Source organism: Idiotropiscis lumnitzeri, chromosome 5 (genome assembly GCF_059441095.1).
Source record: "Idiotropiscis lumnitzeri isolate Australia: NSW breed Sydney's pygmy pipehorse chromosome 5, RoL_Ilum_1.0, whole genome shotgun sequence".
Classification (NCBI taxonomy): Eukaryota; Metazoa; Chordata; class Actinopteri; order Syngnathiformes; family Syngnathidae; genus Idiotropiscis; species Idiotropiscis lumnitzeri.
In genome coordinates, this window is record NC_142395.1 from 2,643,165 (window position 1) to 2,669,003 (window position 25,839).

Consider the following 25,839-nt stretch of genomic DNA (forward strand, 5'->3'; position numbering starts at 1 on the left):
GTCACCTTAACCAGGAGTGAGTCATTCCACTTCAGATCACCCAATGGGTGAATCCCTACTTTTTTAGATTTTTCTGAAATTTTGTTTAGGTATATCATAGCATTGAAAGCCAAAGTTTAAAATGTCAGCTCAATTGAATCATCGATTTGCAAGATATTGTCGTTTAACTTTTTTTTAACTTTTTTTGCAAAAATGTCCATTGCCACTGAATTTCAAATTGCCTTTTCTTAACAACCACTTTTCCGATAAAAAAAACAAAAACAAAAAACATCCATCCATCCATTATCCGCCGCTTATCCGGGGTCGGGTCGCGGAGGCAGCAGCTTCAGCAGAGAAGCCTAGACTTCCCGCTCCCCAGCTACATCTTCCAGCTCTGCCGGAGGGATGCCCAGGCGTTCCCAGGCCAGCCGGGAGACGTAGTCTCTCCAGCGTGTCCTGGGTCGTCCTCTGGGCCTCCTGCCGGTGGGACATGCCCGGAACACCTCACCAGGGAGGTGTTCCGGGCATGAGATAGGTGAGTCCATCACAGAGTCTTCAGGCTCTGCTTTCTCAATGGAAGGCGTGTCGGTAGAATTGAGAAGGTCTTCGAAGTATTCTCCCCACCGACTCACAACGTCCCGAGTCAAGGTCAGCAGCACCCCATCTCCACGATAAATAGTGTTAATGGTGCACTGCTTCCCTCTCCTGAGACGGACCAGAATTTCTTCGAAGCCGTCTGGAAGTCGTTTTCCATGGCCTCACCGAACTCCTCCCACGCCCGAGTTTTTGCTTCGGCAACCACCGAAGCCGTATTCCGCTTGGCCAGTCGGTACCTGTCAGCTGCCTCCGGAGTCCCACAGGCCAGAAAGGCCCGATAGGACTCTTTCTTCAGCCTGACAGCATCCCTTACCGCCGGTGTCCACCAGCGGGTTCGGGGTTGCCGCCACGACAGGCACCGACCACCTTGCGTCCACAGCTTCGATCGGCTGCCTCAACAATGGAGGCACGAAACATGGTCCACTCAGACTCAATGTCCCCCGCCTCCCCGGTACGTGGGCAAAATTCTGCCGGAGGTGGGAGTTGAAACTCTTTCTAACAGGAGATTCTGCCAAGCGTTCCCAGCAGACCCTCACAATACCTTTGGGTCTGCCGGGTCGGACCGGCATCTTCCCCCACCATCGGAGCCAACTCACCACCAGGTGGTGATCAGTTGACAGCTCCGCCCCTCTCTTCACCCGAGTGTCTAAAACATGCGGCCGCAAATTCGATGACACGACTACAAAGTCGATCATCGAACTGCTGCCTAGGGTGTCCTGGTGCCAAGTGCACATATGGACACCCTTATGTTTGAACATGGTGTTTGTTATCGACAATCCATGACGAGCACAGAAGTCTAGTTACAGAACACCGCTCGGGTTCAGATTGGGGGGGCCATTCCTCCCAAACACGCCCTTCCAGGTCTCACTGTCATTACCCACGTGAGCATTGAAGTCCCCCAGAAGAACAAGGGAGTCTCCAGGGGGAACGCTCTCCAGCGCACCCTCCAAAGACTCCAAAAAGGGTGGGTACTCTGAACTACTGTTTGGTGCATAAGCACAAACAACAGTCAGCACCCATCCCCCCACCTTGAGGCGGAGGGAGGCTACCCTCTCGTCTGCCGGGGTGAACCCCAGTGTACAGGCGCCAAGCCGGGGGGCGATAAGTATGCCCACACCTGCTCGGCGTCTCTCACCTTGGGCAACTCCAGAGTGGAAGAGTGTCCAACCCCTCTCAAGAGGACTGGTACCAGAGCCTAAACTGTGTGTGGAGGTGAGCCCGACTATATCTAGTCGGAATTTCTCTGCCTCGCACACAAGCTCAGGCTCCTTCCCCGCCAGAGAGGTGACATTCCATGTCCCAAGAGCTAGTTTCTGTCGCCGGGGATCAGAGCGCCAAGGTCCCTGCCTCTTGCCGCTGCCCGACTCACATTGCACCGAACCCCTTTGGCCCCTCCCATAGGTGGTGAGCCCATGTGAAGGGGGACCCACGTTACCTCTTCGGGCTGAGGCAAGGAGGAGAACGATACCACCCCATCCTCCCGTCCGTTATTATGGGGAACGTTAGCACTCCCTGCTAACCCTACGCTGGCTCCTGGAGCGAGACCAGATATCCCCCGCGAGATGAGGAGGAAGTTCCCAGCCACATCAGACAACCACCATCCTGCTCATGCTCAGCCTTGTTCCTCACAACATCTCAGTTGAAGAACCAGTTGAGGAAGATGAAGGCGAGGAAGGCTGCGGGTCCAGATGGGATTAGCTCCCAGCTCCTCAAATCATGCGCAGACCAACTCTGTGGAATTGTCCAGCACATGTCCCCCAGCTGTGGAAAACATCCTGCCTGGTTCAGGAACCAAAGAGACCCCCATCCGAAGGAGCTAAACAACTTCAGACCAGTGGCGCTGTCGTCTCATCTGATGAAGACCCATGAGATACTGGTCCTCGTCCATCTGTGCTCCCTGGTGAGCTCTTCGATGGACCCACTCCAGTTCGCATACCAGCCTGGCATCAGTGTGGATGATGCCATCATCTACCTGCTCCACACTTCATTCTCCAACTTGGAGAAGGTGGGGAGCACTGTGAGAATCATGTTCTTTGATTTCTCCAGTGCTTTCAACACCATCCAGACCACCCTATTGGGAGACAAGCTGGAGCAGGCGGGAGTGGCCCACCACCTCATCACATGGATCCACGACTACCTCACAAACTGGCCACAGTACGTAAGTACACACGACTGTGTCTGACATGCTCCTCTGCAGCACGCAGGCGCCGCAGGGAACTGTTCTGGCTCCCTTCCTCTTCACCCTCTACGCTTCGGACTACAATTACAATCCCACTTGCTGTCACCTGCAGAAGTTCTCTGATGACTCTGCGGTTGTCGGCCTCATCACTGACGGAGTCGATCGGGAGCACAGAAGGGTTACGCAGGGTTTTGTGGACTGGTGTCAACAGAACCGCCTCCAAATCAATGCTGGGAAATCCAAAGAGCTGGTGGTAGATTTCTGTAAGCGTTGGCACTCTCCATCTGCACCAGTGAATATCCAGGGAACAGACGTTGAGAGGGTCTACTTACAAGTTCTTGGGTGTTCATCTGAACAATAAACTGGACTGGAGCGACAACACAGACGCTCTCTTTAGGAAGGGTCAGAGCAGACTCTTCCTACTCAGGAGGCTGAGGCCCTTTGGCGTTCAGGGGACACTCCTCAGGAACTTCTATGACTCGGTGGTTTCATCTGTCATTTTCTATGGACTGGTCTCCTGGGCAGACGGCATCTTTGGCCGGGACAAAAAGAGGCTGGACAAACTGGTGAGGAGGGCCAGCTCTGTCCTGGGCTGCTCCCTGGACTCTATGGACTCAGTGGGTGGCAGGAGGATGGCGGTGAAACTGTCTTCAATGCTGGACAACCCAGCCCATCCCCTCAATGGCACTCTTACTTCACTCCACAGCTCCTTCAGTGATAGACTGTTACACCCTTGCTGTGCGTAGGAGAGATTTTGACGCTCCTTCCTGCCGGCTGCTGTCAGACTGTTTAACAAGAACATTGGGTCAAGTCTGCAAACGGGCGGGCATTAGTGCAATCGTGCAGTCCTAGGATGCAATACACACTACTACTGTACTTTTATTCAATTGGGTACTTATATTGACCAATGTTGTATTTTGTTGACCATTGCAGTATTCTTATCATTGCAGTATTTGTTATCATTGCAGCATTCTTGTTTATTTCCCCTCTGTACCATGGACAGCTATTAGGAGTGTTTCCTTACACTATATGTTGTGGGATGTAAGTGTGTATATACATGGGGATTTGAGTATGTATATATATATATATATAATCTGTATATTGGCATAGGTTTGCTTTTTCTGTCTCCTGCTGCTGTTATACATTAACGGCTACATTATGCCGCCAACTCTGTGTGATCTATATCTTTGCTGCTGTAACCCAGCAAATTTCCCAATTGTGGGACTAATAAAGGACATCTTTATCTTTATCTTTATCGTTCACTCAAATCAATTAGGTATAGGCATACTGGGTACCCATTTCTTCATGAATGTCAAAATACAATGCAATACAACTTTATTTATATCGTGTATTTCACAACAGCTGAAGCTGTAACAAAGAACTTTACATATGGTGTCATATGAATTAGCACAATTAGAACCAAAATTAAAACACAAACACATATACTGTAGATACCAGAAGAACTGCAAAACAGCGACAGTCTCAAGTTCAGTCAAAAGCCAAATAATACAAATGTGTCTTCAAAAGTGTTTTAAAAGCATTCATTCAACATTCAATGGCAGGTCATTCCATAGGGAAGGACCGACAACGAAAAAGGCCACTCACCCCTGGACATAGCTCGTGAACGACAACCCAGCCCTGAATGCACAAAACCCATTGTCCATGAATGACTCAGATTTTACAGACAAGATTAACAAACTTGTCAAGATTGGAATTCAAATGCCATTACTTCAATCACCCATGTTCTCACCTCTTAATCCTGATCACCATTCACCCTCACCCACCCAAGAGTCACCAAACAGCTATCTATTAAACACCTGACTCCACCAAGGCTCAGCAAACAGCCACCTATCTGCCGATCTTCCTCTTTGCTTGTGAAGAAATTTAACCCCAGCCCGGTCTGATATATTCTGGGTCCAGACTGCTTATCCACGACAAACAATGTTTGTCCCCAGAACAAATCAGGACTTAATGAAGTTTGCGAAGCTTGTGGTCTTCCTGTGATTACAAATGACAGAAAATCAGCTAAAGAGCTGAGAAGAAATAACTCTAGAGCTACAAACTTAGGATATATTGTCAACTTCTGAGCAAGCCTCATTATCATTGCAAGATTTACTCTATTTAACATTCGATCACTAGTTAACGACAACACTTTTCTGAAATCATTAAGAAACTAATGACGCACTGAAGGACCTGGAGAAATTCATCCATGCTTTTATGTCCATTAGACTTGATTATTCGAACAGTCTTCTTATTGGACTTCAAAAGAGCATCAAACAGCTGCATCTCATTCAGAACTCCACAGCTTTGGTTCTGATCAGAACGTATTACTCCAGTCTTAAAGGCTTTACTCGGGCTCCCAATTAGCTGTAGAATACATATTAAAATTCTGCTACTGGTCTATAAATCACTGAATGGTTTGGGTCCTGAATAGATTCAAGAAATGCTGATTGAATATAAACCCTGTCGGCTCTCAGGTCTGCAGACTCAGGTCAGTTAGTGGAGCCCAGAGTTAAAAGTAAACGTGGTGAAGCTGCCTTTAGTCGTTATGCTGCAAACATATGTCATAAGATGCCAACAAAAGTGAAGTCAGTGTTACGGCTGTGTTGAAGCCGTGGAGGTGAAAAGTGGACCCAAGAGCAACGGAGTCAGAAGTGGCAAAGAATAGGGATTTATTGTGGACAAGGTTGTTACAGGCGGGGGGTCCAGGGGAAGGCAGGCCAGGTGAGAGGACGATGCAGCTTCAGGAGGCTCCAAAAAGCATGACACCACAGTCAGTCCTGAGTGCAAATGCTTTTAAATCCAGGTTAATAACATTGTTTTTTTTCACATTTGATTAATGTCCTCCAAAAAATGTTTAATATTTTTTTTTCATTTAGATATTTTACTAACACCCTTTTATTTTTTTACTTTACCTTTGAATGTTTTTAAAGGTTTTTGTCAATGTGTTTAAATGTCAATGTACATTTTGATAATTTTTGTAAGATCCTTTTGTTTTCTCTGCTTTGTATTGAATGTTGTGTGTTTGTAAATGCGTGCGGGTGTTCTGTCTCTATGAAATGTGCTATATAAATAAAACTGCCTTGCCTCAAAACAGACCAATGGGCATTAGCTTTGAGTCAAACATGTTGAAAGGGGACATGAAAAGGGATGGCACTAGTGGGTGTTATAGTTCTCTCACACCAATAGCGCCCCAAGGTACGAGGACTTAATTGTGTCCACATGAACAATTGACAGATGGTGACTGTGACTGCTATTATATGTAATCATCTATTTGTTTATGATTTAGACTGTGCTGGTATTGAATTCAGAAAAGTCCACAACAGAGAGAGACAACCATTACATGGAGGTAAGCTCAACCATAAAATTGCTTCGATGTCTCATATCAGCTTTAACCAGCATTTATTGAGTATACTGTATTACTGTAACATTTACGCAGCTCCACTTTATCTTTTTATTCCAAAATAGATTATCAACACGTGTTTTATCATCTACTACCTGTTTGAAATGTGTGTGAAGATTTTTGCCTTGAGCTGTAAAGGGTACCTTTCCTATCGGAACAACATCTTCGATGGATTTCTCACCATCCTACTACTGGTAAATCAGTTTCACACAATCTTTCTCAACCTGTCAGTGTAGTAGTTATTTACAATAATGGATCTAAAAAGTCTGCACTTTCTGTTAAAATGCCAGATTTTTGTAAGATAAAATCCCAAAACCAATATAAATAATTTCAAAAACTTGTCCACCTTAATGTGACCTGTAATCGATAAAACACAACCCCAAAAATATTTTTTGATAGGGGAGGTAAATAAAACTACTGAGATTATGTGCACAAATCTGCACGCCCTCTTATTCTCTAGTTTGCAATGCACGTGTCAATTTATTTATTCAGCCCTTATTCAGAGAAAGGTAGCGAAGTGCTTCACATGCCCGTGTTTTGTGAGGTAAAAAAACACAAGACCAATATAAACAATTTCAAAAACTTGTCCACCTTAATGTGACCTGTAATCCATAAAATACAACCAAAAAAAACATTTTTTTTTGAGAGGGAAGGTAAATAAAACTGCCGTATTTTCACGACCCTTGGGCGTGCCATATTAAAGCGCGCAGTCTCAGCTAGTGATGGGCACTCTGAAACCGAAGCTGCGGCACACGCTTCAAACCCGGAAATAAAATTGCATCGGAACATTGTTCCGATGCTCCGTCATGTCTGGAGAAAAACATGTGACCTGTGACATCTGAAGCAATAACTCATTCGTTTCATTCTCTAAATGAATCCTAGTAAATCCTGTGACTGTCTCCAACAGGGTGTGCGCGGCGTGTGGCGATCTCGACGGTGACAATACTTATTTCAATTTAAATTAATAACAAACAGGTGACTTGTCTCAGCTGTGTGTGTTATTTCTGTATTTAGCTCATACACAGGGTGGACCTTATAATTGAGCGCAAGCATGTCAAGACATACTCCAGCGCTAGCTAGCAAAAATGCTCGCACACGCATGCTAGCGCCTGCTTTCAAACAGGCTGCTTTGAATGGCAAGTCATTAGCTGTCCCACAGGTTCAAGAGGACCGCTTTTGTGACAACTTACCCAGCTGTTGGTCAAACACATTGCCATGAATAGGACATTATCGCACAATGTGTGGGGAGGGATGTCACTAGTCACCATACTCCTTACTGTCACAGTTTTACCAAAACTATCATCCAACATCAACTGACCAGCATACTAGCAAACAGTTAAACAACCAAAACAAGGAACAAAGAAATACAATACATGTATCTCTCATGCCATTCATATCCCAAGTGATGCAAAGCATTCAGGGAGTACTTCAGCCTCAGCCAATGGCTGGTTAGAGAGATCAGAATCAGAAAGCCCTTTATTGTCATTGTACTCAAGAGAGCTCCCCTCCCCAGTGCAATACAACAATAATTTAATTAAATATATAAATTAGATTAATTATGGATTAAATGGAAAATAAATACGAAATTGGATAAATTAAAACACATTACGTCTTTGTTCTGCAAGGTACGGGTAGTTCAGCATGGAGATGCCATGAGTGGTGTGCTTTGGGCACCGTGTTTTTTTGGGAGGGGGGGGTTTGGAGAGTCTTTTGTGTGAACTTGTGATGTTTTTTGCTTGCAATAACATGATAATGATAAGACATACTATGACATAATGGACAACGGCCATTTTATCCAGCTTCCTCACGCACGTACATACTGGTCTGTTCTAACTGACTGTCTCAAACAGTGACCAACAGGAGTGCTTACTCTAAGTATTTCTCTCAGTCAATTCTGTGGAACGTGGTACTCTTGGACTTTACAAACAAATTCCCCTGATCTTAAACCCCGGGAGGGCAAGGAAATACTCTAAATAGATTTGTGGCATAAATAATTTTTTTTTACTTTTTTTGCAAGCATTAGTAAGTAGCAATACAAACTGTATACTGTAAATATGCTCCCACATTGTCCGCTCATAAGCCTACTTTGTAAATGTAATAATTTTCTGTCAATATTTTCATTATATTTTAAAATTTTACTTGAAATATTAATGCAATTTTAAACTAATTTCCAGTTTTACTTTTAAGTAAAGACAGCCCATAAAGAAAAATAGTTTTTAATAATTAATGAGATTGCACGATGAGAAAAGAAGCTATACAGTCTTTGTACGTCTGTGTGGTTCAGAGTGTTAAATAAGCTGGTCCTCGCTGTCCAGTTTGTGGATGAGCACAGCATTTGGTGTGTAGTGAAGCTCCATCTTCGTTGCCAAAATGTTAGGTCTAATAACAAGTGGACAATGACGGTGTGGGAACAAAAACTTAATTCACATTTCAACGCACCAACTTCACAACAATTGTGTGGCTTTACGACACCGACATCACATTGCCGTAACACTTTCACTACAGCACACGGCCATATGTTACATGGTGTAACCTGGCTCTGCTCTGCGTAATGGTGACTGCGGTACTCTGGCAAGTAGGAGGCATAGGGGCAAAAGAGAGGAGACAGAGAGAAATGGTCTTTTCTGCTCATGAAAACATTTTTTAAATGCGAGAATTAAAAAATATTGGAACACATCTATTCAGCAGTTCACTTTTTTTCTGAATTATTTTCGACCAGAGGTTGAGCTAGTTCCAAAAGGGAGTCACCCCCTCTTAACCTAGAACAAAACTCCTTTGAACATTGCATTTGCTTGTGTCTGGGTCATTTCATATGGAGGACTGAAAGTGCCAAAATTAAATAAATAAATATGCCATAACTGTTTAATTAAAATTGTCATTAATTAATTTAATGTTTAATTTATTAATTAAATGTGGAATTAAATAAATAACTGTATAATTCATTAAATTATCAATGATTGTATTTAAAAAAAAATCTTTGCTTTGGCCTGAAGTCGTTGGGTCTACGACAATGGAGGACTTTCATGAGCTCCCTTGATTGAGCGGTCGAGGCTTGTATGAGTGAGTGACTATGACTTGATGAGCAGCCCAACCAATCAGGTGTTAGGACCCTTTCCACCAAACATTGATGGGTGAAATTGACAGATAAAATTGATTAATGAAACGCGGGACCATGAAATATTTTTATTTAATTAATATTGAATACATAATTACCCCCCGCTAGCCGTCACCTTATCGTGGTGGAGGGGTTTGCGTGTCCCAATGATCCTAGGAGCTAAGTTGTCGGGGGCTTTTGCCCCTGGTAGGGTCACCCATGGCAAACAGGTCCTCGGTGAGGGTCCAGACAAAGCACGGCTCACCAAAACCCCTTATGATGTTCAAAATGATTGGACCACGTTCTCCCTTGCCCGGACGCGGGTCACCGGGGCCCCCCTCTGGAGCCAGGCCTGGAGATGGGGCTCGTCGGCGAGTGCCTGGTGGCCGGGCCTGCACCCATGGGGCTCGGCCGGGCACAGCCCGAAAAGGCAACGTGGGTCCCCCTTCCCATGGGCTCACCACTTGTGGGAGGGGCCAAAGGGGTCGGGTGCAGTGTGAGTCGGGCGGCGGCAAGAGGCAGGGACCTTGGCGCTCGGATCCCCGGCTACAGAAACTAACTCTTGGGACATGGAATGTCACCTCTCTGGCGGGGAAGGAGCCTGAGCTGGTGTGCGAGGCAGAGAAATTCCGACTAGATATAGTCGGGCTTACCTCCACACACAGCTTAGGCTCTGGTACCAGTCCTCTTGAGAGGGGTTGGACACTCTTCCACTCTGGAGTTGCCCAAGGTGAGAGACGCCGAGCAGGTGTGGGCATACTTATTGCCCCCCCGGCTTGGCGCCTGTACACTGGGGTTCACCCCGGTGGACGAGAGGGTAGCTTCCCTCCGCCTTAAGGTGGGGGGACGGGTGCTGACTGTTGTTTGTGCTTATGCACCAAACGGCAGTTCAGAGTACCCACCCTTTTTGGAGTCTTTGGAGGGTGTGCTGGAGAGCGTTCCCCCTGGAGACTCCCTCGTTCTGCTGGGGGACTTAAATGCTCACGTGGGTAATGACAGTGAGACCTGGAAGGGCGTGATTGGGAGGAATGGCCCCCCCAATCTGAACCCGAGCGGTGTTCTGTTACTAGACTTCTGTGCTCGTCATGGATTGTCGATAACGAACACCATGTTCAAGCATAAGGGTGTTCATATGTGCACTTGGCACCAGGACACCCTTGGCCGCAGTTCGATGATCGACTTTGTAGTCGTGTCATCGGATTTGCGGCCGCATGTTTTGGACACTCGGGTGAAGAGAGGGGCGGAGCTGTCAACTGATCACCACCTGGTGGTGAGTTGGCTCCGATGGTGGGGGAAGATGCCGGTCCGACCCAGCAGACCCAAACGTATTGTGAGGGTCCGCTGGGAACGCTTGGCAGAATCCCCTGTCAGAAAGAGTTTCAACTCCCACCTCCGGCAGAACTTCGCCCACGTACCGGGGGAGGCGGGGGACATTGAGTCTGAGTGGACCATGTTTCGTGCCTCCATTGTTGAGGCAGCCGATCGAAGCTGTGGACGTAAGATGGTCGGTGCCTGTCGTGGCGGCAACCCCCGAACCCGCTGGTGGACACCGGCGGTAAGGGATGCTGTCAGGCTGAAGAAGGAGTCCTATCGGGCCTTTCTGGACTGTGGGACTCCGGAGGCAGCTGACAGGTACCGACTGGCCAAGCGGAATACGGCTTCGGTGGTTGCCGAAGCAAAAATTCGGGCGTGGGAGAAGTTCGGTGAGGACATGGAAAACGACTTCCAGACGGCTTCGAAGAAATTCTGGTCCAGGAGAGGGAAGCAGTGCACCACCAACACTATTTATAGTGGGGATGGGGTGCTGCTGACCTCGACTCGGGACGTTGTGAGTCGGTGGGGAGAATACTTCGAAGACCTCCTCAATCCTACCGGCACGCCTTCCTTTGAGGAAGCAGAGCCTGGGGACTCCGTGGTGGACTCACCTATCTCGGGGGCTGAAGTAACCGAGGTGGTTAACAAGCTCCTCGGTGGCAAGGCCCCGGGGGTGGACGAGATCCGCCCGGAGTTCCTTAGGGCTCTGGATGTTGTGGGGCTGTCATGGTTGACACGCCTCTACAACATTGCGTGGACATCGGGGACAGTGCCTCTGGATTGGCAGACCGGGGTGGTGGTCCCCCTTTTTAAGAAAGGGGACCGGAGGGTGTGTTCCAACTATAGAGGAATCACACTCCTCAGCCTCCCTGGTCAGGTCTACTCAGGGGTACTGGAGAGGAGGGTCCGTCGGGAGGTTGAATCTCAGATCCAAGAGGAGCAGTGCGGTTTTCGTCCTGGCCGTGGAACAGTGGACCATCTCTACACTCTCTACAGGGTCCTGGAGGGTGCATGGGAGTTCGCCCAACCAGTCTACATGTGTTTTGTGGACTTGGAGAAGGCGTTCGACCGTGTCCCACGGGGAGTTCTGTGGAGCGTGCTTTGGGAGTACGGGGTGCCGAGCCCCTTGATACGGGCAGTTGGTTCCCTGTACCACCGATGTCAGAGTTTGGTCCGCATTGCCGGCAGTCAGTCGGATTCGTTTCCAGTGAGGGTTGGACTCCGCCAAGGCTGCCCTTTGTCACCGATTCTGTTCATAACTTTTATGGACAGAATTTCTAGGCGCAGTCGAGGCGATGAGGGGATCCGGTTTGGTGACCTCAGTATATCATCGCTGCTTTTCGCAGATGATGTTGGCTTCCTCAGGCCGTGATCTCCAACTCTCACTGGAGCGGTTCGCAGCCGAGTTGAAGCGGTTGGGATGAAGATCAGCACCTCCAAATCTGAAACCATGATTCTCAGCCGGAAAAGGGTGGAGTGCCCTCTCCAGGTCGGGGAGGAGATCCTGCCCCAAGTGGAGGAGTTTAAGTATCTTGGGGTCTTGTTCACGAGTGAGGGGAGGATGGAGCAGGAGATCGACAGGCGGATCGGTGCAGCCTCCGCTGTGATGCGGACGCTGTATCGGTCTGTCGTGGTGAAGAGGGAGCTGAGCCAAAAGGCGAAGCTCTCGATTTACCGGTCGATCTACGTTCCTACCCTCACCTATGGTCATGAGCTGTGGGTCGCGACCGAAAGAACAAGATCTCGGATACAAGCGGCCGAAATGAGTTTCCTCCGCAGGGTGTCTGGGCTCTCCCTTAGAGATAGGGTGAGAAGCTCGGCCATCCGGGAGGGACTCAGTGTCGAGTCGCTGCTCCTCCACGTAGAGAGGAGCCAGATGAGGTGGCTCGGGTATCTGTTTAGGATGCCTCCTGGACGCCTCCCTGGTGAGGTGTTCCGGGCATGTCCCACCGGCAGGAGGCCCAGAGGACGACCCAGGACACGCTGGAGAGACTACGTCTCCCGGCTGGCCTGGGAACGCCTGGGCATCCCTCCGGCAGAGCTGGAAGATGTGGCTGGGGAGCGGGAAGTCTAGGCTTCCCTGCTGAAGCTGCTGCCCCCCGCGACCCGACCCCGGATAAGCGGCGGATAATGGATGGATGGATAAATACATAATTAATTAGATACATTTATAATTCATTAAATACAGAAATAATTATATACACATAATGATTGGTAATTTAATTAATTAATGACACTATATATTTAATTCCATATTCAGTATTTATTTCTTTAATTTTCAGTCCTCCATAATTTCATAGAACTGTGGCATTTGTTTATGGCTTCTCACAGGGCAGTTTTTAAGGTGTGTTGCCCCAGGTTTCGTGGATAGGTGGGAACATACTTTAGATCCAATTCCCATATGCTCTGGAAGGATTGAATTAAAAAAAAATAAAAATAAAAAAATAAAAAACATTGGCTTTTTGCAGATGATGCCTTTCCCAAAATTATCAAAGCAATAGACTTGACCCATTTTCATCTAAGACAAGTAATTTAAGCATTTTAAGTACACATGTTCTTTGAATGTGCCGTGTGTGATTTTATAGTCGTCATAAATGTGGTGAAATGTCCTGGGTTAGTTTGGTTCTTCTTATTTCATCACTTAAAATGAAATTTGTGCTTGCAGTGCTCTCAAAAATTTTCCATGATGAAAACCAGCAGAGCTCCTTAAATGCACAAACCCTTATTTATGGGGCCATCTCAACTACTTTTAAGCCTGTTGCCAATTGTGATACACTACTTAGTGCATAATCACAATTAGCGTGAACATCCAATTTAGTGCCTGCTTTTTGGGATCTTATTCTTGTCTTAACAGGATGTCTCACTAATTTAGTGTAATTTGTGTATTTTGCTATATTTGTCACTGACCTTTTTTTTTCTTCCATTAGGTCCTGCAGACAACTATTTATGTCACCTACCGCCTTCCTTTTTCGCACGTGTAAGTTTTAATTTAATTTTTAATATGATACTGATTATAACACTCTGCTGTATCTATTTTGTGTTGCACACTACACACATAGACCCAACACCAATGCAGGCATGAAAGGAGAGATGAGATGTGGGTGAAAAGTGGTTATTCAAATTACAACATGTCTCAAGTTCATTGGTTGATGGCAGTGCCATGCTCAAGGGCACCTTGCCAGGAAGGTGAACTAATTACCAATTTAAAAATTTTGCCCATTGTGGGACTTGAACATGACCCGATGGTTCCAAATTCCAAGTTGTTGCAGCGGAGCTATTGTCACACCAGTATGTTGTGTAATGTAATCGATTATTTAGAAAATTGTGAATTACCTTTCAAGTTAATACAGTGAAACCCTGCAAATTTGCAGATTTTTGGGGTATGGAATATTTTGCATTTCGGCTCGGTCCTACAGATAACTGCATAAGAATAAGATTAATTTCATCTGTGGAAATTCTACCATAGGAAAAGTTTATGAATAAATAAATACATAAATAAATAAATAAAATAAAAATTTGACCTAATAATCCAAATAATCTCAATTTCGATCATTTTATGAGCGTTTGTTAGGATTGTGTATGCCTGCAAAATGGACTAAAAAAATGGCAGAGGCACAGATCAAACAAAATAGAAATGTGTTTAACCAAGGTAGCACCTCAGACGTGAGTAAGAAAAACAAGAAAAAAACAACACAAAATGAAATAAAATACGGAATTCATCTAAAATGAGTGGGTGGCACGAGAGGATATAGCCGCCAAAAATAGAACTAACTATGTTGTGATATGCCTTAAGGTGTCCGTTGCTACACAGTTGCTATGGTCCTTTTATGCTCTGGTCTTTTATGATGTCATATAGGCTTGATTCCTTGAGTATTTAAGAGCAAGTTATTCAGAGACACATCGTCAGTACGTCAAGCTTTCTTCGTGTGAGGATGTCAGCCACTTTCCATGTGCTCTGTATCCAGGCCTGCTTGTTATTACTTGGAATTTTGTATATAAAGACTTTTACGTCGCCACCTCCGTCTCCTGTCTGCTTTTGGGTCCAAACCCCACTCCACACGTGACAGCACGTACTGACCATCATGGACCCAGCAGACCCAGAGGACCCAATCCACCACGCCATGAGGGCACAAGGGGCACTGCTCGGCCAACACGACCAAATCCTGAGGGAGGTTATGGAGTCTATTCAGAACCTCTCCAACACCGTCAACTCATTGACTATCCAGATGACGTCCAGCACTCCACCACAATCGTCATCACCCACTCTGGCCCACGCGTCCAATCAAGGAGTGACCGACTCACCCGCTACTGCTGTGCCTTTTCACCGTGAACCCAACATTCCGCCACCTGAACATTATTCTGGAGAGGTAGGAGCCTGTGGCCAATTCCTAGTAAACTGTTCCTTGGTTTTTGAGCAACAACCTAGCGCTTTTTTGGGTGATCGCGCCAAGCTGGCCTATGTCATCAACTTGCTTTGGGGAAAAGCAGGGAAGTGGGCCAATTCCTTGTGGGAGTCAAAGTCAGAAACATTGAGATCATTTTCTGCTTTTTCTGAGGAGATGCGAGGAGTCTTTGATCAGCCCTTCCGTACCGAGTCTTCAGGCAAACGACTATGGGCATTACGTCAGGGCTCGCAGTCATCTGCAGAATATGCCATAGAGTTCAGGATTTTAGCCTCTGAAACAGGATGGAATGAGGCAGGACAGAGAACAGCTTTCGTTTGCGGACTGTCCGAAGAGCTTCAAGATGAACTGTCTACACGGGATGAGCCTGAGTCCCTCGAGCAATTAATCTCCTTAGTGATTCGGATTGACAACCGCATCAGAGAACGCCGTCGGAGTGCCAGACCTGCCCACCCTAACTCCTCTCACACAGCCATTCCGCGACGGATCGCCCAGCCTTTCACAAGCACCTTGATGCCTGCTTCTGCCGGGGAAGAACCCATGCAACTCGGCAGAACACGCCTCTCCCAGGAGGAACGCGCCCGGCGGGTGGCGCAGAGTCTTTGTCTCTACTGTGGAAAGCCTGGGCACTTTATCAATCAGTGCTCACTCGTACCCAGGGGTCCTCTTGAGACCACAGAACGCTGCCTTAGGGTGAGTGACATTAGAACCTCTACTGAACCTCCTCGTCGCATTAACTTGCATGCCACTGTCTCCTCCCCCAACTACTCTGTCTCACTTAAAGTGCTGGTTGATTCAGGGGCAGATGAAAATTTTATTGACAAAGAGTTTGTTACTAAGGCTAAATTCTCCATGTCCCCTTTAGACTCGCCATGGCCGATCACCGCCATCGATGGAAGCCCCCTATTTACTGTTACACACCAGACTGTTTCACTCTCTCTTACCATTTCGGGTAACCACCAAGAGCTCATTAGGTTTTTAATCATTTCTTCTCCTTCTTCCCCTGTAGTTCTTGGAATACCCTGGTTAAAACTTCATAACCCGCACATAGACTGGACTTCCTCATCCATAGTTAGCTGGAGCACTTTCTGTCATGCACACTGTTTGCGTTCTGCATCTCCAACATCCTATCCTTGTAGCCCTGTTTCTCCCCCTGATCTTGCTTTGGTCCCCCCTGAATATCATGACTTGGGGGAGGTGTTTAGCAAGTCTCAGGCACTTTCCCTTCCCCCTCACAGACCGTACGACTGTGCCATTGACTTACTCCCCGGGGCTCCCCTACCTTCTAGTAGACTTTACAACTTGTCGCGCCCTGAGAGGGAGGCCATGGAGAGATATATCAGTGACTCCCTGGCTGCCGGTATTATCCGTCCTTCCTCCTCTCCTCTTGGGGCTGGATTCTTTTTTGTGGACAAGAAAGACAAGACCCTACGACCATGCATTGACTTTAGAGGACTAAATGACATCACGATTAAGAATAAGTATCCACTCCCCCTCATTGACCCTTGTTTTGAGCCTCTCAATAAAGCCGCCATTTTCACCAAATTAGACCTTCGCAACGCTTATCATTTGGTGCGAGTGCGGGAGGGAGATGAATGGAAAACAGCTTTTAAGACTCCCCTTGGACACTTTGAATATTTAGTCATGCCCTTTGGTCTCACTAATGCTCCAGCCGTGTTTCAGGCACTGATCAATGACGTTCTCCGAGATATGCTTAATCAGTTTGTGTATGTTTATCTCGATGATATTTTGATTTTCTCTCGAACCCCAGAAGAACATGTCCAACACGTTAGATTAGTTCTGCAGCGCCTCCTAGAAAACAAACTCTTTGTCAAAGCAGAGAAATGTGAGTTTGGAGTCCCTTTTGTTAGCTTCCTTGGCTATATTCTCGCCCAGGGTCAGCTTAGGCCAGATCCCGCTAAAATTGAGGCAGTGGCTAATTGGCAAGTCCCTTCTTCACGCAAACAACTCCAGCAGTTCCTGGGGTTTGCAAACTTCTACAGAAGGTTCATCCGTGACTACAGCAAGGTCGCTGCACCCCTCACCCAACTCACCTCCACAGCCTCTGCATTCGCATGGACCCCCAAAGCTGATGCTGCCTTCAAAAGCCTCAAACGACTGTTCACCTCTGCCCCGATCCTCATTCATCCTGATCCTGCTCTACAGTTCATCGTCGAGGTGGATGCGTCCAACTCCGGGGTCGGAGCCGTGCTCTCCCAGAGAAGTTCCAAAGATAAAAAGGTTCATCCATGTGCATTCTTTTCACGCAAGTTGTCACCCGCAGAGAGAAACTATGATGTTGGTAACCGTGAATTGTTGGCTGTGGTGGCCGCATTTCAGGAGTGGAGACATTGGCTGGAGGGAGCTGAGCACCCCTTCCTGGTACTAACAGATCACAAGAACCTCACGTATCTGCAATCTGCCAAGCGCCTGAATTCCCGACATGGTCGGTGGGCCCTATTCCTAGGGCGCTTTAATTTTTCCCTCTCCTATCGTCCAGGCTCCCGTAATGTTAAGCCCGATGCTCTCTCCCGCATTCATGATCAACCTTCAGAGAGGCGGGTTCCGGAGACCATCATCCCCTCTTCATGTTTCATCAGGGCGGCCGTGTGGGACATCGAGCAAGCCGTCTTGCAGGCCCAACAACAGCAACCAGATCCTGGCTCGGGCCCTGCGGATCGACTCTTCGTCCCGGATTCTGTCCGCTCTCAAGTCCTGCAATGGGGTCATTCTTCCAAGTTGGCTTGTCATCCTGGTGTGAATCGAACCCTCCAATTCCTGCGGCAACGCTTCTGGTGGCCCCGAATGGCTCAAGATGTGAGGGAGTTCGTCGCTGCTTGCCACACATGCTCTCGGGGGAAGCCTTCTCACCATCGCCCTATGGGTCTTCTGCAACCCCTGCCCATCCCCAGCCGCCCCTGGTCCCACCTGTCGGTCGATTTCGTTTCTGGCCTGCCGCCCTCCGAGGGAAACACGGTCATACTGACTGTAGTCGACCGTTTCTCCAAGATGGTTCACTTCATTCCATTACCCAAACTTCCATCCGCATTTGAGACGGCAACCATCCTAGTGAACCACGTCTTCAAGCTTCATGGCATCCCCATTGACATTGTTTCTGACCGGGGTCCCCAGTTCACATCCCAGGTATGGCAAGCTTTCTGTAAAGCTCTGGGAGCGTCCTCTAGCCTGTCTTCAGGTTATCATCCCCAGACCAATGGACAGTCAGAGAGAGTCAATCAGGATCTGGAATCATCCCTCAGGTGTGTTTCGGCCCGCCATCCTGCCTCCTGGAGCCTACACCTACTATGGATCGAGTATTCCCACAATTCCCTCACCTCCTCATCCACGGGCATCTCTCCGTTCATGGTCGCATATGGATATCAACCTCCACTATTCCCTTCCCAGGAACAAGCGGTCGCCGTTCCCTCTGTCCGTGCTCATCTGCGGCGTTGCCATGCCGTATGGAGACATGCCAGAGCCGCCTTGTCCCGCACAGCCCAGCGCAACCGACAACTGGCCGATAGACATCGATCCCCGGCCCCTGACTATCGTCCAGGGCAAATGGTTTGGCTATCCTCCCGTGACCTTCCCCTCCAGACTGATTCCCGCAAACTAGCCCCCAGATTCATTGGACCGTTTGAAATTGAGAAGGTCATTAACCCTTCTGCTGTCCGTTTGAAGCTCCCGGCCTCCCTCCAGGTCCACCCTACTTTTCATGTCTCCCTCCTGAAGCCAGTCTCCTCCAGCCCCCTCAGTCCTCCTCCCGAGCTCCCCCCTCCGCCACTGGACGTTGATGGTCACCCCGCTTACATTGTGAGGAAGATTTTGGACGTACGTCGGCGTGGTCGGGGTTTTCAATATTTGGTTGACTGGGAGGGCTACGGCCCTGAGGAACGTTCCTGGATTTCGAGATCCCTCATCCTGACACCCTCTCTGCTACGGGACTTCTACCGTGAGTTCCCTCACAAGCCAGGGAAGGCACCCGGTGGTGCCCATTGAGGGGGGGGTACTGTTGTGATATGCCTGTGTCCGTTGCTACACAGTTGCTATGGTCCTTTTATGCTCTGGTCTTTTATGATGTCATATAGGCTTGATTCCTTGAGTATTTAAGAGCAAGTTATTCAGAGACACATCGTCAGTACGTCAAGCTTTCTTCGTGTGAGGATGTCAGCCACTTTCCATGTGCTCTGTATCCAGGCCTGCTTGTTATTACTTGGAATTTTGTATATAAAGACTTTTACGTCGCCACCTCCGTCTCCTGTCTGCTTTTGGGTCCAAACCCCACTCCACACGTGACAAACTAACTACTATGCAAAGAAAAACAAAGCGAATTCTGGCAAGACAAAAAGAAAAACTTCAGCCCCTTGGGAACACCAACAGTACTAGAACGAGAACTAACCTACACAAGGATAGTAAACGACAGAGAATAATAATTAATAATCAAATCAGTTATTTATTTATTTTAAATCATCTGGGTCATTCTTTCCAATGTGAGTTCAGTCTTTTTAAGTTTTGCATGACTTTGATGACTAATTACATTAGAGGTGGCAATTAGTACTGCACAGATCTGTTAACAAACTGCAAGTGTTTCTGAATGTCACCACAGGACCCCATCCTCTCAGGGAATATTTTCTCTGTGGGAGATGGTTCGTTTTGTGAACATGCTGATTGTCTTCCGCTTCCTGCGCATCATACCAGATATCAAGGTAGGTAGCAGAGCTCCCTTGGCTCAGAACAGTGCATATAAAAAGGACATAAGTTAAATTTTAATGCTGAAAAAAAATCAGTGTTAGAAATTTTGATGCTAAAAAAGTCTGTTAGAAATTCAAATTAAAGCTCAGATGGCACATGACTTTGACTTCTTATTGCTGCTAAAGAAAATAAATATCTCTGAAACTTATGTTTTAAAAAAAAATGTGAAAGATTACATTTAATGAAAATTTTTGTCTAAGTTACAAAATCCACAAAATGAATGTCAAGGTCATATTGTAGATCAAAGTGTTAAGTTATTAAAATATGCATCAAATGATTAACTCTACTTGATTGCAGATTTTGAATCCTTGTTGAATGAGGCGGCCACACCCCTTTTTGCAGAAAATAAAATAATTCGCCTGGCTGTAGCCCAAACCCCTTGTCCTAAAATTTGAGATTTTGAATAGTACCATAACTACCAACAAGTACACCAAGTTGTATTGAAATAAAAATCTCCTTAGAGAAGATTAAGTCCTCTTCTGTCAAACTTTCGACAGGCCTGACATCACCGTAAATCACGCTCCCCTTTTTTACATCACTTCTGGTTCCTCCCCAAACCCCAACCCTTGCCACGGCACTTCTGGTTCATCCCTAATTGCGGTGTCATTTTCGGGTGCCGCCATACTTCCCGGTTCCGCCCCAATGCGACGTCACTTCCGGGTGCCACCATACTTCCGGTTTCCGCCATACTTCTGAAATGTCACTTCCGTGTGACATCATCTTGAACGGAACAGGTCCAGGCATGTCCGTGATGATGTCATCCTTCCGGTCCCACCCTCTACCCAAATTTGAATATCTGGTGACATCACACTTCCGCCTGTCTCATGTAATAAGGGAACATGTCCAGACCTGTTGTGTAGGCCTTTCTCTTCTCCCCATTGTTACAAGGCTCATCCTATTATGCAGTTTAGTACCCACCTCCCCTTGTTTACATTCAGTTATATCACAATAGCGCAATGCAACAATCTTGCTGGTGGTCAGTATTGTTCTCATTTCATTACTTCAACAACTTTGGTTGACCTAAGCAATTATAGGTACCTTGTTAGGCCATTTTCATAAAAAAAAGGTGTTACTTCAACTAGGTCTCCCTATTGTTTGGGTGTTTATATCAAATAATGGAGTTAGGGCTATGCAATTAATCGAAATTCAATTATGATTACGATTATTACACTCAACGATTACAAAATTGGCATAATTGTAAATAACAGTAAAATATAGCATTATTATCATTTATAAAACATTGTTAAAACAGTACTAAATAGTATCCATTTATGTCTAATATACGACAGTTAGTATCCTTGACTTCAAAAGTTTGATGGCAATTTATGGGTACAATAATTACAAATACAATAATAACAATAATTAAATATAGTATTATTATTTATGGGCGGCACGGTGGCCCGACTCGTTAGCACGATGGCCTCACAGTGAGAGACAGCAGCGGTCGTGGGTTCGATCCCGGCTCCGGCCATCCTGTGTGGAGTTTGCTTGTTCTCCCTGTGCCTGCGTGGGTTACCTCCGGGTACTCCGGTTTCCTCCCACATTCCAAAAACATGCATGGTAGGTTGATTGAACACTCTAAATTGCCCCTCGTTATGAGTGTGAGCGCGGATGGTTTGTTCGTCTCTGTGTGCCCTACAATTGGCTGGGATCCAGTTCAGGGTGTCCCCCGCATACTGCCCGAAGATAGCTGGGATAGGCTCCAGCACCCCCCGCGACCTTAGTGAGGAGAAGCGAAAGAGATAAGGGATGGATGGATTATTATTTATATAATATTGTTAAAATAGTATTCATTTTAGAATGTGTAATGTACGACAGTTAGTTTACTTGACTTCAAAATGCGGCCGTTCTATTCTAATTATTTATTTAAATGTTGCAAAAGTTTTGTGGCAATTTTTGTGTTTAGCAAGTAAACGCCAATGCAATGTTTCTTTATACAAGGATACCATACTCGAATTTATACATATACAGTGAACCCCCGCTACTTCGCGGTTCACCTTTCGCGGGTTCAGTGCTTCGCGGGTCTAAAAAATATTCGGGGGCATTGTAGTTTCGCCGAGCGGCACGAGGGGGCGCTGGAGCGGTTAGACGGCCGGCGTGCGCCGAAGAGGAGAGTGGACGAAGAAGAGAGTGGACGAAGAAGAGCAGGTTCCCCCGGACACGATTGGTGGCGACGGACACGATCGGGGGCGACGTTTCGCGCGGTTCGGACCGTACCCGAGCTGCGGCCGGCGTGCATGGCAGTTAAGCCGAAGAGAAACAACTTCCGCCCGGGCACTCGCGCGGCGACATTTTGCTTCGTTCGGGACCGTGCGTGAGCTCCGAAGGAGACCGGCCGGCGTGTGTGGCTGTCAAGCCGAAGAGAAATAACTTCCGCCCGGGCACCGGCGGAGCGCGAGGCTGTCAGTTATGAATGAATAAATGAATAAATAAATAAATGAAGAATGCCACCTTTCATTTCACTGTCATGATCCGTGCCTGTCATGCCGCGTGTGTTTTTGTTTTTTCAGCTGTGTGGGCGTTCCTCCAGCGATCGTCTCGCGCCATGCCGTCAGCTGCTGCGAGACGCGCTGATTACACTGACTATATTGTGATTATAATAAATATCTTTGTATCACCACCTTTTTTCCCGGGTCTGCGTTTGGAGAGTCCTGTTCAATCCTCCAGTTCTGCTGGAGGATCATAACATTCACAGGGCACACCGGACGGCCTACCAGCAGGTAAAAGTCGAAGTAATTAAATAAATACAAAAAGAAGTAATTGAATAAATACAAAAATAATGGCTGGGGAATAAAAAAATAATAAGTTTTAATAATAATTAGTTTTTTTGTTATAACATGAATTTCACTCTCTCTCTCTCTACCAGTATATATATATATATATATATATATTTTTTTTTTTTAAGCATTTTTGAAGGTGTGCCGCTACTTTGCACCTATATATATTTATATATATATATATATAGGTGTGAAGTATATATATATACACGGTGTTTTTTTTGTTTTTTTTTGAAGGTGCGACGCTACTTCGCGGATTTTCAGTTTTCGCGGGTGGTCTCGGTCCCCATTAACCGCGATAACCGGGGGTTCACTGTACACCTTTTTTTACTTCTACTACAATAATATCCTAAAGGAACTTACATAATTATAGTGTTTCAAAGAATTTGATTTTTCTTAATATTGTTTCCATTTAAACAGTTTGTTTTGTTCCAGAAAAAAAATACTCGATTGAATAATATACTGGATTGAATAATATGATTTCAGCAATGAATATTTTTTTCCGAATCGAGCCGCCCAATATGGATCAGAATCAGAATCATCTTTATTGGCCAAGTATGCAAAACACAAGGAATTTAGCTCCGGCAGTATGAGCGACACTAGTATTACAGCAACAGTCAACTACGATAAGCAAAGACATGACATACAAGTATAGAAAAATCCTTCTGTGATGTAGGGGTTATTTTTTGTGCGGTAATACCACCTCAATGACAGCTGTGCAACAATTTGGGCAGTCATTAGAGCAGAGATAAAATGATCACTGGTGCAACACTTAGAATACTATGACAATTGTGCAGATGATTACACTTGCAATATTCGAAATTTCATTTGGTGTACCTCAAGGGTCTGTTTCGGGGCTACTGCTGTTTAGCTTGTACATAAACGACCTTCCACAATATTGTCCATCTAAATGTTACTTGTCTGATCTACACCGACGATGCAGTTATGTACATACAAAAACAAAACATCAAACTGAACAATGTGTCTCTCAGCCGCCATGTCTGAAGTGTCAAACTGGCTAGAACATTATCATTTACATCTTAATGTATCAAAGACTGTATGTTCTTTTCAATTCGGAGATGTGCTGATACAAATCGTATCGTATTTGTGCAAGGAAAGGGAATCGAGGTTGTACAGGAGTTCAAATATTTAGGGATAATGTTGGAATCACAGTTACAGTTCAGACAACTAAAAAGATTGATGAATCACATGATATTTAACTCATTCACTACCAGCCACGAGGTCAATGATGGTGTAGTGGTACACTCGCCTGAGTTGTGTGCAGGCAGCGTGGGTTCAGTTCCCACCCAGTGGTGTCTATGTCTACCCTGTGACTGCCTGGCGACCAGTTCAGGGTGTATTGTGCCTTTCGCCCATAGTCAGCTGGGATAGGCTCCAGCACCCTCTCGTGACCCTGTACAGGATAAGCGGTGTGGATGATGACATGACTAACAGCCAAGTAAAAAAAAAATGGATCTTTGACATCTTTTGCCGTCAAAAACAGTAAATAAGTTAATCTCTCTAACTTTGGATTTATTATAGGAATAACTTAACTCTTGATTCATCAAAAATGTTTTTAAATGCCACAATAATGCCACATATCACTTATTGTCTACCTAGTATGTCAATGGCATTTAAATCCACACTAAAGCCTGTTGAAATTGCATACAAACGGTCTTTGAAAATCTTGGATAAAAAACCCAACACATACCACCACTGTGAATTTCTGAAGAAATATGATCTCCTGAGATGGGAGAACATACTAAAATATTTTGGTTGTGTCCTTCTATCTAAAATACTCCATGGCTGCCTCTGCTAAATAAAATTGTAAAGAAGAACATGAACAGGTCAACCAGAGCAGGGTCAAGGGCGACTATATAGTTCCATTCAGAAAAAGTGCCTTTGTTTCATACAGAGAATCTCCCACTTGGAACACAGTACTTAATGCCATACGAGACATACCCACTCTCACTTACTTCAGTAAACACCTAAAAACCTGGCTTCTTGAGCATTAGGCCTGTAATCTCATTGCTTCCTAGTCTATTTGATTACTATAGAGTGGGAAATCCTCTGTTAGTAATTTATGTGTATGAATATATCTTTGGAATTTGTCTGAGTTTGTCGCACTGGTGTTTGATGTTTTGTGACATCATATACATACAAACAAATACATAGGTGAATAATGTTATTAGTGTGTACAGCAGCGCAATCAATCAGGTGTAAGGACCTGCCCACTAAACTTTGATGGACGAGTTTGACAGATACAATGAATACATGAAACGCTCAAGTTTAGTTCTCTAATTTGGCTTTTAAATGAATTATTTTACTCTTTTAATTCAGGACTATGATTTTATTTACTATTATTGTCTTTTAATTTTTAGCTTCTTTGTCTTTTAGCATCATCGTTTTTCTTTTATATATTTATGTGGAGTTTGTTCTTCCTCGTGCCTGCGTGGGTTTTCTCCGGGTACTCCGGTTTCCTCCCACATTCCAAAAACATGCGTGGCAGGTAGATTGGACACTCTAAATTGCCCCTAGGTATGAGTGTGAGTGCAGATGGTTGTTCTTCTTAGTGTGCCCTGCGATTGGCTGGCAACCAGTTCAGGGTGTCCCCCGCCTACTGCCCGAAGATAGCTGGGATAGGTTCCAGTACCCCCCACGATCCTAGTGAGGAGAAGTGTTACAGATAATGGATGGATGGATGGACATACATAATTAATTAAATACAAAAAATATTATATAGATTTTTTATATATATATATAATCATTAATAATAAATATAAAGATAAAGATGTCCTTTAATAGTCCCACAATGGGGAAATTTGCAGTGTTACAGCAGCAAAGATATATATCACACAGAAGCGGCGGCGTAATGTAGCCGTTAATGTATAACATTAGCAGCAGACATTCATAAAAAGCATGCAAAATATACACAGTATATACGTACACAAATCCCCCTGTATATACATACTTACATCCCACAACATATACAAGTGTAAGAAAACACTCCTAATGCCTGTCCATGGTACAGAGGGGAAATAAATAAAAACGCTGCAATGAGAAAAAAAATACTGAATGATTGAAAATACTGCAGTGATAAAAATACTGAAATGATAAAAGTACTGAAATGGTAAGAGTACTGAAATTAAAGAAAAATACTGCAATGATGGAAAATACTCCAATGATAAAAGTACTGTAATAGTAGAAGTACTACAATGATAGAAAATACTGCAATGATAAAAGTACTGTAGTGATAAGAATACTGTAATTGTAAACGAAATACGTGCGTACTGCATTGGTCAATATTTAAGTACAGTATTGGATTTAGCCCAGGAGTAGTG

General features: G+C 45.6%; 2 protein-coding genes across 14 annotated transcripts in view; both read left to right on the forward strand.

The window, feature by feature from the left end:
* Positions 1-25,839, forward strand: part of tpcn2 (two pore segment channel 2) — a 116,730-nt gene that overhangs the window by 67,628 nt on the left and 23,263 nt on the right. For all 13 annotated transcript variants that reach the window (XR_015843295.1, XM_088297258.1, XM_088297259.1 and 10 more), the window contains 4 exons: positions 6,045-6,104; positions 6,224-6,352; positions 13,494-13,543; positions 19,576-19,675. Coding sequence is in view for 12 of the 13 variants with exons in the window: in XM_088297258.1 (XP_088153384.1) it covers positions 6,045-6,104; positions 6,224-6,352; positions 13,494-13,543; positions 19,576-19,675 (339 nt within the window). In the remaining variant the exon portion in view is untranslated. The remainder of the gene's footprint in view (positions 1-6,044; positions 6,105-6,223; positions 6,353-13,493; positions 13,544-19,575; positions 19,676-25,839) is intronic.
* LOC148335973 (uncharacterized) lies at positions 371-6,011 on the forward strand. Its single transcript, XM_088297271.1, has 2 exons — positions 371-2,734; positions 2,868-6,011. The coding sequence occupies exons 1-2, from the start codon at positions 2,237-2,239 to the stop codon at positions 3,114-3,116; spliced, it is 747 nt and encodes a 248-aa protein (XP_088153397.1). The 5' UTR covers positions 371-2,236; the 3' UTR covers positions 3,117-6,011.

What these genes read in the sequence shown, in the direction of transcription:
- LOC148335973 (XM_088297271.1), top strand. Translation starts at nt 2,237, where the DNA reads ATGAAGGCGAGGAAGGCTGCGGGTCCAGATGGGATTAGCTCCCAGCTC. An exon ending in TCACAAACTGGCCACAGTAC is followed by an intron (nt 2,735 to 2,867) that starts GTAAGTACACAC and finishes TGTCACCTGCAG; the next exon opens with AAGTTCTCTGATGACTCTGC.